The 13,583-nt window shown below is 42.4% G+C and overlaps 1 protein-coding gene across 1 annotated transcript in view; it reads right to left on the minus strand.

Moving 5' to 3' along the window:
* KLHDC2 (kelch domain containing 2) overlaps positions 1-13,577 on the minus strand; it is a 15,571-nt gene extending 1,994 nt beyond the window's left edge. Inside the window, exons 1-10 of the mRNA XM_011956912.1 lie at positions 13,218-13,577; positions 10,155-10,234; positions 6,881-6,998; positions 3,580-3,695; positions 3,274-3,355; positions 3,029-3,112; positions 1,684-1,764; positions 1,553-1,611; positions 1,033-1,142; positions 559-631 (exon numbers count right to left, since the gene is read on the minus strand). Of these exons, the coding sequence (XP_011812302.1) occupies positions 559-631; positions 1,033-1,142; positions 1,553-1,611; positions 1,684-1,764; positions 3,029-3,112; positions 3,274-3,355; positions 3,580-3,695; positions 6,881-6,998; positions 10,155-10,234; positions 13,218-13,370 (956 nt within the window). The 5' untranslated portion in view covers positions 13,371-13,577. The remainder of the gene's footprint in view (positions 1-558; positions 632-1,032; positions 1,143-1,552; positions 1,612-1,683; positions 1,765-3,028; positions 3,113-3,273; positions 3,356-3,579; positions 3,696-6,880; positions 6,999-10,154; positions 10,235-13,217) is intronic.
* Between the last annotated feature and the right edge of the window lie 6 nt (positions 13,578-13,583).

Raw genomic sequence — 13,583 nt, forward strand, 5'->3', positions numbered from 1 at the left:
GTACAATGGCGTGATCTTGGTTCACTGCAGCCTCTGCCTCCCGGGTTCAAGTGATTCTCCTGCCTCAGCCTCCCTAGTAGCTGGGATTACAGGCATGTGCCACCACACCCAGCTAATTTTGTATTTTTAGTAGAGATGGGGTTTCACCATGTTGGCCAGGCTGGAACTCCTGACCTCAGGTGATCTGCCTCCCTCGGCCTCCCCAAGTGCTGGGATTACCCGTGTGAGCCACCACGCCTGGCTGACCCTCATTTTTAATAAACTTAGATGCAGTTCAACTCATTGAAGTGAAAAGCTTGATTGTATATTTAAACTATGTGTCAATTTTATAATGGAAGGAAGAAGCAAAAATAAAATTCCAGCCCTATTCTTCATACACAGATGATGGAAAGGAGAGCATTTAATACTAGGATAACATTGGTTTTCTTTTCATTAAGAAGTATTTCAAACCTTAGCAAATGCTAAGATTTTTATAAATAAGAATGCTGGATATAATGCAGCCAAAACCTCAATTCTTACATCTTGTGCATATTCAGTATAAGAATTGCCTTTAAATACCTTGGTTTTTCAGTATATGGATGATTCAATTGTATCCATTCATTTTTACTGATGCAGTAAGTCCAGGCATCACCTGATTAAAGCAAAGAAAAAAGAGCTATGAAGTATATTAGTCTACCAATATGACATTGACATTTAAAGGGCACAGTTTTGGCAAGAAAGGTAATAAATCAGATCATGAGTAGATACAGAGAGTATATTTTCTTTCTTTTTTTTTTCCCCACCCCGCAGTTAACCAAGTAAGCCCTTTGCATGTTATAGCCCTTCAGCAGGGCTCTTTAAGTGCTCCAGGTTCTTTATTGAGCAGAAGTATGCCATATAGTACAATTATAGCTATGTTACAGGATCAAAGTTAATTTCACACCTTCCAACCAACCCTACAGGCCCTCTCGTAAGTCTCTAATAGACTCATTTTCAGCTATTATATACAGATGATATATGATGATTTCGTTATCATATTTTTTAAGGACTTACTTAGTGGCTGTTTATCAGTGGTAAATCCTCCAAAGAGAAAAAGATGATCTGAAGAAACTGGCGTTAGTGAGTGCCAGGATCGGCCAACTGGGCATATGCCTTGTGGAATTCTGAAAATAACAGCTAAGTTACAATATCTGCATTTAGAAGCAGCTATTGTATTTTTAAGTTTTCTTTTAAAATTTATATGTACATGTTATGGAAAAAGAGACCTTAAGTTTAAAAAGGCTTCTTGGTATAAACTACATGCTTTATACTGAAATATTTTCTTTGAAGATAGAATCAATCGACTTCAGACCTTTTCTGTTCAACAAACACTGAGCACATGCTATGTACTAGGCACACAGTTACGGGAACTGTAAACAGAAAACTAAAATTCATTCCTTAAAGACCTAGTAATTATGTTTATTTAATTTCATAGTTACAGAAAAGTTAAGCAAGGACATTATATATCAATAGTAGGGAATATAGGGTAAAAACAAGCTGAATTTTGGAAAAACTTATCTAAAGTGATACCTACAATTCATTCCACTCCCATGTATCCAGATTAAGATAGTGAAGATCATTCATTCTAGCATCCTAGAAAAGGATAATTAAGTTATCATTTTGAAGAATTCAAAAGCAAGTCATTGAAGTTGTTTAAATACTTACTCGATATCTGCCTCCAAACACAAAGCCTCTATTTCCAACAGTTGCACAGGCATGGGCAGCACGAGGTGAAGGTGCTTTACCCTATTAGAGTCACATAAGCAAGTCAGTACATAAGTGAACTTTTTATAAACAGAGGGAAGATACCAGAGTCTACTCTGGATATGGGATAAGAATATGTAAGGCACTTGAGCTTTTAAAAGTTGGAGTGTAGACTTACAGACAACAGCAGTACTACAAGCTGACTACCAAAACTTGGCATTTTAATTTTCTGTTTTTGAGATGTGCTACTGAATGGGTGGCTAACATAATAGGCTGCTTTATTTTTTCTCTTTTAAAATAAAGGCTGGCATATTATATAATATCTGTGTCAGAGGGAAAAGAAATATAATGTCTGTGTCAGAGGGAAAAGAAATCTAATATTTAAGTAATACAAGTTCCTATCTAGTGCAGAGTTATTTAATTACAGGTTGAGTGTCTGTAATCAGAAAATCCAAAATCTGAAATGCTCCAAAATCTGAAAATTTGAGTGCCAACATGATAAAGGAAATGCTCATTGGAGCATTTTGGATCTTTGGATTAGAGATAGCTGTTAAGTACATAATACAAATATCCCAAAATCTGAAAAAAAATCAAACACTTCTACCATGTAAAATGTATTAGATAGGTTAGGCACGGTGGTTCACGCCTGTAATCCCAGCACTTTGGGAGGCTGAGGCGGGCGGATCACGAGGTCAGGAGTTTGAGACCATCCTGGGGAATACGGTGAAACCCCGTCTCTACTGAAAATACAAAAAAATTAGCTGGGCGTGGTGGCAGGCGCCTATAGTCCCAGCTACTCGGGAGGCTGAGGCAGGAGAATGGCGTTAACCTGGAAGGCGGCGGAGCTTGCAGTGAGTGGAGATCGCGCCATTGCACTCCAGCCTGGGCAACAGAGCGAGACTCCATCTCAAAAAAAAAAAAAAAATTAGCTGGGCCTGGTGGCGGGCGCCTGTAATCCCAGGTACTCGGGAAGCTGAGGCAGGAGAATCGCTTGAACCTGGGAGGAGGACATTGCAGTGAGCGGAGATCCTGCCACTGCACTCCAGCCCAGGCGACAGTGTAAAACTGTCTCAAAAAAAAAAGTATTAAATAATAGATGCTGGGTTAGTCATTTCATACATTCATTAAACTTCTGTGTTCTAGATTCCTTGGAAATCATTAAAGTTATGGACCTTATCCCCAGAAAACAAGAATGAACTGTCACTTTTGCAGTATCTTCCAACTCTGGTACACCCCTCTCCGCACCCCAACCCTCCCCGTTGCCTCTTGAGTATCCTTAACAATTCATTATTCTTTAGTAACTCACAGTAGTTATAGGCTGGCTCCAGGTAAATGTTTCAGTATCTAAAATATGTACATGATCATTCCATCCTCTTGGATGACTTGAATTCTACAGAAAATAAGAATCTGAGTTATTTTACAAATGATATTTATAAAATTAGATGGCCTGCCTGATTACCAAAGAAAAGTGCACAAAACTTATTAGCAAACATAAAATGTATTATTTCAATATACTAAGGAGGCCATATGCAAATACAGAACTTCACTTACCCAAAAAGATGTTTCATCAAATTCAAAAGTTCCCAATACTTTATCTTCAGGCAAATATCCATACCCTCCAAAAAATATTAACCTGTTTGATGAAAAACCAAGACCCTAAAAATTCAAATACCCATAGGATAGGATACAAGCAATTTGTCTTAAGTGCTGTGTTTAATGCTTTCATGTATTTACTCAGTTAATCTTCATATGGGCCCTATGAGGTATGTTCTGTGCAAATGGTTACTGGTTAAGGATACTTGAATGGTAAACCACTTTACACATTAAAAACCCAAACCTGTAATGCTGCCAACTCACTTGTTTTTATATACCCAGACACCAAGTTTGTCCTTTGATGATGGAGGAATTCCTTGGCAATCAATTCTTTCCCATTGTAACACTCTGTCTGTAGACCTTGAATCCAGCATGTAGAACTGTCAGAAGCAATGGTTTCCGTTAGATTTGGTTATATGAAAGAAATTCAAGTTTAGCATTTAATTTTACTATGATTTATGATAAGAGTACCATCTAATTCAGTACTACTGGAATTGTGACTGCAGACTGGCTCAGCCAGACTGCTCAGAGTCCAGATTTCCAGATTAGGACTCTGTGACTGAATACTAATCTCCTGAGTCACTAAGCACACAGTTAGCTCGACTAATTTTTTTTTCATAGCCGCACTTTATTTTTTTTTTAAGAGACAGGGTCTGTCTTGCCCAGGCTGGAGTGCAGTGGCACAATCATAGATTACTATAATCTAAACTCCTGGGCTTAGTTATCTTCCCACCTTAGCTTCCCAAGTAGATGGACTACAGGCATGGACCACCATACCTGGCTAAGACAGCCATATATTTTCTTTTCCCATTTTTATTTTTTTATTTTTTATCTCAATAGGTTTTTGGGGAACAGGTGGTGTTTGGTTACGTGGATAAGTTCTTTCGTGGTGATTTCTGAGATTTTGGTGCACTCATCACCCAAGCAGTGTACACTGTACCCAATGTGTAGTCTTTTATCCCTCACCCACCTATCACCCTTTCCCTCTGAGTCTCCAAAGTCCATTGTATCATTCTTATGCCTTTGCATCCTCATAGCTTAGCTCCCACTTATGAGTGAGAACATACGGTGTTTGGTTTTCCATTCCTGAGTTACTTAGAATAACGGTCTCCATTTCCATCTAGGTTGCTGCAAATGCCATTATTTTGTTCCTTTTTATGGCAGAGTAGTATTCCCTGGTATATGTATGCACTACATTTTCTTTATCCACTTGTTGATTGGTGGGCATTGGGCTGGTTCCATATTTTTGCAATTGCAAAATTGTGCTGATAGCCATATTTATTTTGTTATTTTATTTTTTGGTGGGGACAGAATCTCGCTCTGCCACCCAGGCTGGAGTGCAGTGGCATGATCTCGGCTCACTGCAATTTCTGCCTCCTGTAGCTAGGATTACAGGCATGCACCAATATGCCCAGCTTATTTTTGTATTTTTAGTAGAGACAGGTTTTTGTCATGTTGGCCAGGCTGGTCTCAAACTCCTGGCCTTGAGTGATGTGCCCACTTGGGCCTCCCAAAGTGCTGGATTGTAAGCATAAGCCACCACACCTGACCCTGATATAGGGACTCTGAATTGTAGTTATTTAATTTATGGGTATCAGAATGGTATTACCCAAAAAAATTAGGTTTAGTAATTTTACCTTTAAATTCAATTTAACAAATATGTATTTGGTGCCTCTCTAAGATTAAAGAGTTAATTGAGTTAATCTTTAAGATTAAAGAGATTAAGGATCAATACTTAAATTAATTAGCTTAAATTAATTAACTTAAATTAATTAAGGATCTTTCCTTTAAAGGGTTCATATCCAGGCAACTGAATATATCTGACCACAATATATGTATTTCTTCTCTGAGACACTCAAGCTTCCACTGAGTCAAACTTAAAACACACAACCCTAGCCCCTCGACATGCTGCCACTGTTTCTATAACTACCTCCGTAAAACCACAGCTTGTCTCCTTGTCCATAAAACCTTATCCATAAAACCACAGCTTGTCCCAAGCTTTTAAGTTGTGTCAGTTATTGTTCTCCCCCTTGGCTCTGAAATATATATGGCTCAATGATAGCCTATAGATGTGCCTCACAGAATCTTTCAGGCATAGAACTCTTTCTTCAAGCAAAATACAAAGCAAAAACCCAATGTATACAAACAAAAGTGGAGCTACGCATGTTAAAACAGAGGAGGAAGGGGCAGCTTGGAGCCTAACACCATATGCTCTTCCCACAGGTGTCCCAAGGCATCTCAAATCCCTAAAGTTTCTAGGAACATAGTTTGAAACCATCTCAGCCACATGTTCCATCCATTTGGAATTTCGATAATTAAGACATTTGCTGCCGGGCGCGGTGGCTCACGTCTGTAATCCCAGCACTTTGGGAGGTCGAAGCAGGTGGATCACCTGAGGTCAGGAGTTCAATACCAGCCTGGCCAGCATGGTGAAACCCTGTTTCTACTAACAATACAAAAAAATTAGCCGGGCGTGGTGATGCATGCCCGTAATCCCAGCTACTCAGGAGGCTGAGGTACAAGAATCACTTGAACCTGGGAGGCGGAGGTTGCAGTGAGCCAAGACTGTCCCACCGCACTCCAGCCTGGGTGACAGAGCGAGACTCTGTCCCCACCCTGCCCCACCCCAAAAAAAGACATTTGCTTATATCTCTTTATCTTGGCTACTCCTTCCAGTTTTATTATTCAGTTCAAGCATCATCTCTTCGGTCAAGATTTTCCTTGTTCTGTTCCCTCATCCCACCAAACACAATGTCAAAGACTTTTTCAGATTCAACAATACTTACTGAGTTATTTTCTATATGCCAGGTGCTGTGTATCTCTCTAGCAGATGCTACTGCAGTGATTTACTTACTATATGTGTCCCTTCTAGAATGAGTTCCAAGAGGTGAGAACTGTACCATTCTTCTGTCTCCAGTGTCCAGCCAAGTGCTCAGCATATAAAGTGCTTACTAAGTTGCCAACTTAGTAGACTCCTATCGATTCATTTATTTGGCAACTCAATAAGCACTAATACATGGCATATGTATCTTTTCTGATTGACTTAATCTGTCTCTTATTGGTCTGAAAGAGAAGAAGTGATGTCTTTTTCCTACTTGGAACAAAATATGGCAAAGTCTGAACAGCAGTATCTTTGGCACCACTTTATAGGAATGTTAACACGTAGTTTTGTCAGTTTTAATTTATCCTTATGGCTTTCTGACTGGTTGGCCTGCTCATTTTTACCCTTCCCTCCATTACATCTTGTCTTTGTCTGCAATTTTATTACTAATGTTCATCTAACATTTAAGGGTTCTAAGAGAACAAGTAGCTGCAAAAAGCACAAAGAAAAACCACTCAGGAAGTTACTGCACACAAGTTACCAGCAAAAGTTGATTTTACATAATGCCTAGGTAAATATAGATTGGCAAACAAAATACTAAAATGCACATTCATATCATAATCAAGTACAAATCATTTTTAACTGGGACACAAATAAGTCTTGGGCTAGCCTTAGAAATTTGCAGTTGTTTGAAAGATAGTAAGAATAAAAATGCCTCCAGCCATAATCCTTAGAAACACTAACCTTATTGGTATTGCCTCTTGAATGGTGTCCTCCAAACAAGTACAGCACCCTGTCTACACACACAGCACAGCTTCCTGACATAGAAGGAGGAACATCACCTTCAGTGTTGATTTTTTTCCTAAGGGGGAATAAATTATATGTATGTAAGTTAAAGGGAAAAAATGCAGAAGTCTATTTTTCTTCTACTTATATCCTCACAATAAAGGAATAAAACGAGAAGGCAGAGTAGACAGTGAGTGCCTCTAGGGTCTCTTCTAGGTCTAAACTTAGTTCAAGGAATGTGTTTTTCCCTCTTTACCTATTCCACAGACAGTGCCAGCTGGCCCCATTGTACAGGCATAATGAGAGATTCTGAAAGCCTAAGTCATATTTTATTATTCTAGGAGCATGCCATTTTATGTTTCTCAGACTAAACTGTTTGCTATTTATTTACATGGCCATAAGTTGTTTTGTTTTTGAGTGGGCCAGGAGCCCAGAAGGAAAACCTCAACATTTCCAGTCCTGATAGATTAATTCAGTGTTTTTTCTTCAATCACCTTTTTGCTGTTCATATGCATCAGATTCAGTCCTTTATGTAACACTACAAACAAGTAGTGCCATGTGCCAGGCATTCCTGAGTGCTTTGTATGTATTAACTCATTCTGAATCTAAAAATTGATCTGAATCAACCTAAGGAATCTAATATTTAAAATTCTAACAGTATACTCAAGGTCTTCTGCTAAAACTGTCAGATATAATAATATTTATCTTTGCTAAACTTAAAGTTTTAGAAGGCTCACTTTTTAAAAAGTTACTATTTTTGGCTGGGCACGGTGGCTCACGCCTGTAATCGCAGCACTTTGGGAGGCCACAGCAGGTGGATCACAAGGTCAAGAAATCGAGAGTATCCTGGTTAACATGGTGAAACCCCATCTCTACTAAAAATACAAAAAATTAGCCGGGCGTTGTGGCACGTGCCTGTAGTCCCAGCTACTAGGGAGGCTGAGGCAGGAGAATGGTGTGAACCCAGGAGGCTAAGCTTGCAGTGAGCCGAGATTGCGCCACTGCACTCCAGCCTGGGCGACAGAGCGAGACTCTTGTCTCAAAAAAAAAAAAAAAGTTATTAATTTTAAATAGAAACAGGGTCTCACTGTGTTGCTCATGCTGGTCTTGAAATCCTGGGCTCAAGTGATCCTCCCACTTCAGCCTCCCAAAGTGCTAGGATTACAGGTGTGAGCCACCACACTTGGCCTTAAAAATTATTTTTTAAAACACGTAGCATTCCGCTTTTAAGAGAATTATAAATTCCCAATTCTCTAGAAAAGGATTAAGAAACAGCTTCATATTAACAACAATTTGTTATATACAGAAATACTCATGACTTATTTTTAGTTTGTAACTTTCTTTTTTTTTTGAGATGGAGTCTTTTTGTCGCCCAGGCTGGAGTGCAGTGGCACTATCTCCGCTCACTGCAAGTTCCACCCCCTGGGTTCATGTCATTCTCCTGCCTCAGCCTCCCGAGTAGCTGGGACTACAGGCGCCCGCCATCACGCCCAGCTAATTTTTTCCTATTTTTAGTAGAGACGGGGTTTCACAGTGTTCGCCAGGATGGTGTTGATCTCCTGACCTTGTGATCCACCTGCCTCGGCCTCCCAAAGTGCTGGGATTACAGGCGTGAGCCACCGTGCCCGGCCTAGTTTGTAACTCTTAAACTTTTTTGTTTGTTTTCTGAGATGGAGTCTCACTGTATCACCCAGGCTGGAGTACAATGGCGTGATCTTGGTTCACTGCAGCCTCTGCCTCCCGGGTTCAAGTGATTCTCCTGCCTCAGCCTCCCTAGTAGCTGGGATTACAGGCACCTGCCATCATGCCTGGCTAATTTTTGTAGAGATGGGGTTTCACCATGTTGGCCAGGCTGGTCTTGAACTCCTGACCTAAGGTGATCTGCCTGCCTCAGCCTCCCAAAGTGCTGGGATTACGGGCATGAGCCACAGCATCCAGCCTCTTAAGTGGGACTACTATGGTAATTTTGAGATCTACAGTAAGTAAAATATTTAAAGCACAAAGGTCTCACAAAGCACACCATGGGGAAAACTACTTTGTAAATCCCCAACCATGGCTAACCCAGCATTTTGAGAAACACCTAAATTCTACCAGGGACATGCTCTTGACTACTACTATTATGAAACTGGCAAAAGATCATTTCAGATTATCTCCAGTTTACAAAAAGGGCAAACTGGAGGTCATTTTGGTTTTTAAACAGAACAACACTATTTTTAAAAAGATTTGCGCCGGGCGCGGTGGCTCACGCCTGTAATCCCAGCACTTTGGGAGGCCGAGGCAGGCAGATCACGAGGTCAGGAGATCGAGACCATCCTGGCTAACACGGTGAAACGCTGTCTCTACTAAAAATTACAAAAAACTAGCCGGGCGAGGTGGCGGGTGCCTGTAGTCCCAGCTACTCGGGAGGCTGAGGCAGGAGAATGGCGTAAACCAGGGAGGCGGAGCTTGCAGTGAGCTGAGATCTGGCCACTGCACTCCAACCTGGGTGACAGAGCGAGACTCTGTCTCAAAAAAAAAAAAGATTTGCATGCAAATTTTGAGAGCTCATTAAAATAGAATACCACTTTTATTTTTAGCAGATAAAATTCTATACAATCTAAAATCTAACAACCATTTAAAATCCTTTCCTTATTCAAGATAGAAGACTTAGTATCTTGAAAAAAATGGAACATTATCTTTCCATTCTAGATCTGAAGCCTCTACATCTATTTTAAATATTACTATGATACTTGGGATAGAAATTTATTCTAAGTTATCAGAAGTATCTAGTAACTATAGAACAGGTGCTAAATTAAGCTTAGCAGCTAAGCTAAAGTAGCAGAACAGTGTTTTTAGAATATATAAATAACTTAAAATGGGTTTTACATTTTTTTCTTTGCAGCCACATCTGACTTGTTTGTTTTTGGAGACAGTTTTGATCTGTCACCCAGGCTGGAGTGCAGTGGTGCGATCTCGGCTCACTGCCACATCTGCCTCCCGGGTTCAAGCGATTCTCCCACCTCAGCCTCCCAAGTAGCTGCAATTACATGTGCACGCCACCACGCCTGGCTAATTTTTGTATTTTTAGTCGAGATGGGGTTTCACCATGTTGCCCAGGCTGGTGTTGAACTCCTGACCTCAAGTGATCCGCCCGCGTCAGCCTCCCAAAGTGCTGGTATTATAGGTGTGAGCCAGCCACCGTGCCCAGCCCTTATCTGAATTTTTTAGTCCCCCTTATAATATCCACATTTACCATCTTCCAGTCTCCATGTTGTAGATCCATAGTTCTTCTCTAGGCAGATAAAAGTCATATAATCCTCTGACTTGATTACTCTAAGAATAAAAAATATATAAATATAAAAACTGATATTTTAAAGAGGCACTACTATATTTTTTACATCGATCTTGAGATACTAATTTGATGAAAAGTTACATAGGTATTATAGTACACAATCCCCCCCAACCCATGCCACACACTCAAGGTAAAGCTCAATATAGATAGCTCTTAATTCAGAATTTTGATACAGCAGTTGCAATAGGGCAAGAAGAGATCTCTGAGACCTTTCTTTTTTTTTTGAATCCAAGTCTCTATCACTCAGGATGAAGTGCAGTGGCGCGATCTCTGCTGGCTCACTGCAACGTCCACCTCCTGGGTTCAAGCAATTCTCATGCCTCAGCCTCCTGAGTAGCTGGGACTACAGATAGTAGCTCGCCATCACGCCTGGCTAATTTTTGTATTTTTAGTAGAGACAGGGTTTCACCATGTTGGCCAGGCTGGTCTCAAACTCCCGACCTCTAGCAATCCACCCACCTCAGCCTCCCAAAGTGCTGGGATTACAGGCTGTGAGCCATTGTGCCCAGCCAAGAGATCTCTGCGAACTCTCTAAGGCAGCTTTATCCTGAATAGAACCATGCACCAAATTTCAGCTGGAAGACTTCAGGAGACTACCTGTGCCATCGTCAGCAGGCTGTTACTGAAAGTGCCTGATCCACACTGATCCACACTGGTGGATCATATGGTTTTCTAGGCACGCCTTCCTTTCACCTATTCATTCGCTAAGCAGCAACAGAGAGGGCAGAACTGCAAATATGCAAAATATTAAATCCTCATGCAGAATTTTAAGTTCTTTGTTCTGCTCCATTTCCCTTTAGGTATTAATTCCTAACACAGACTGAGCGTACCATATGCCAGAGCTGAAAGCTATCCATGGATTACTTTATGTAATCCTTACAACAACCCTAAAAAATAGCTGATTTTATGAGAAAAGGAGTTTAGAGTTTAAGTAATTTGCCCAAGGTTATTTATGAAGTAATGGTGGCGCCAGGATTCTATCCTTTCCCTGAACTTTAACAACTGCCTGACATTCCCAGCCTTTGACCCTCCCTAGCCACTTTCGGAACAATGTTGATACAGTAAATGCGGCTAGCCAAAAATGGGTGTCAAAGTCCAGCAAGCTTGAATATTAAACATACAGAAACAGAAGAGTTGACCACGTAAACACTTCTTTTTCCACCCCACCAGTGATGAAGGGAAAGGCTGGAAGTGGGCTGACCCAGACGTGACCAGCCTGTCTTGGGGAGGAAAACTGCCTACTATGTAGGAAGCCAAGGTTTATTGCCTTTGAAACAGTCTCCAAGGGCTTCTGTGCCTACCCTCAGGGTTCCAGCCACCAGCCATAAATGGGGAGGGCAGTCTGTTTCAGAACCATCCAATTCAGTGATTGTGCTGCTTCTCCCTGAATCAGTCCCAATCATCCAGGCCTTTTTAAATCCACCACAAGAAATACTGCATATTGAGAATCCTCCCCTGCCCCACTCCCAAAGTCTCATTCTTTCATGCTGTCATTTTAAAAATACAATTATGAATTAGGTAGCTTAGACAGAAGTGTAATTGACAGGTTTCTCCAGGGGAATTAATTTACATTTTTATAAGGGTGACTACATGCTTGGCCCCCTTCTTGCAATTCCCTACCCCTTTCTAAAGTATTTTTGAGACAGTTTCCTTCTTGTTGCCCAGGCTGGAGTGCAATGGCGCCGTCTCAGCTCACTGCAACCTCCGCTTCCCGGGTTCAAGTGATTCTCCTGCCTCCGCCTCCCAAGTAGCCGGGATTAAGGCGCCCGTCACCACGCCCGCTAACTTTTTTTGTATTTTTAGTAGAGATGGAGTTTCACCATGTTGGCACGACTGGTCTCCAGCTCCTGACTTCAGGTGATCCACCTACCTTGGCCTCCCAAAGTGCTAGGATTACAGGCGTGAGCCACCGCGCCCAGCCCCCTTTCTATTTTCTAACCACATTCATTGGAGACTGGGAAAAACACTGCAGATTAATTAGGATTGGCAAAAAATTACTTCTGCAGTTAAACCAAATTAAAGTATCAGGACAGCTATCTTTGAAAGCTGTCTCAAAAATGGTCAACTATGATCAAGTCAACTGTACCATAAGCTAAAAGCAATCACAAGGCATGGGCATAGGGAGGGCGGACAACATTTTCAAGACCAAAGAGGAATTTTGAGGTAGGACTGGATCAGAGCCATCCCAGCAAATAAAATTCTAGATTTCCGAGGTAGCAGGGTAAATAAGGGCAACTGGCTTTAAACTGCTAACTAATCACGTTGTTTATAACCAGGGGATCGGAGAGTCAAAGAACTGCCTGCACTCTGTGTTCATTTGATGCTGGGGATTTTTTGGTTACTGGTGGAGCTTTTCCATTATCTTTAATATGGGTGTTTGCTGAAAAACTTCAACCCAACTGAAGCCAGAAGGAAAATAGTCCTGAGAGGTTCAAACAATAGTATGATGGCCATTTGCACAGGCGGGAAGGCTGAATAAGATGATTCCTGTAACCTTTTGGAATTCCTGTTTTCCTACACCTTGGAGTCCCCGTTAAGTGGGCAGCGGTTCCCAGCTCCAGAGGGTAAAGTCCTCGTAGGCCGTCCTGATAACGCGTCTGAGTGATATCACACACCGTCACCTTACACACCCCAACCCTTCCGAATGCACCGCCCAAGCAACATTAACAGGGCCTTCCCCGGAATAACGCTCCAATGGCAACAACGGGGGTGGGAGTGAGTTGGCTTTGCGAGCACCAGGTTGACGTGACAGCAGCCCTGGAGGTTCGAGACGGGCTGGGGGACTCGAGAGAAGGAAGATTCCCGCGCGCAAGAAAAACCAACCAACGGGCAGAGTCTGAGGTGGGGCGCGCGACGGAGGCGGGGAGCGCCCTTGGCGGGCCGCTCTGTCCTCCCCGCCTGGCCGCGAACCCAGACCCAAGTCACAGCTGAGCGACGTCTGCCGCGGCCCGGCCACTCACTGACCTTGTAGCCGCCCCAGACGAACATGTGGCGCCCGTCGCTGACGGCTACGTGGCCGCTGCGCTCGGCAGGGCAGGCAAGCTCCATGGGCTCATAGCTCTCGAAGGCTGGCCCCGGCAAGTCGTCCGCCCGCATATCCTCGTTGCCATCAGCCATCTTGAGGCTGCACTTTTGCTCACCAGGAATGCCCACACCCGCGAGGGGCCAAAGAAACAAAGGAAAAGGAGAGAAATGCACAGTGGCGCGCGGCAAGGAAAAGGCGGCGGCGAAAGGGACGGCGTTAAGGCCTCTTTGCAGCCTGCGCTCGCGTTTACCAGCCTCCTCGGCCGAGGACGGCTCTCCGCCGCCGCCGGGGCACGCCTGCAGACA

This window comes from Colobus angolensis, unplaced genomic scaffold, assembly GCF_000951035.1.
Source record: "Colobus angolensis palliatus isolate OR3802 unplaced genomic scaffold, Cang.pa_1.0 Scaffold428, whole genome shotgun sequence".
Taxonomy (NCBI): domain Eukaryota; kingdom Metazoa; phylum Chordata; class Mammalia; order Primates; family Cercopithecidae; genus Colobus; species Colobus angolensis.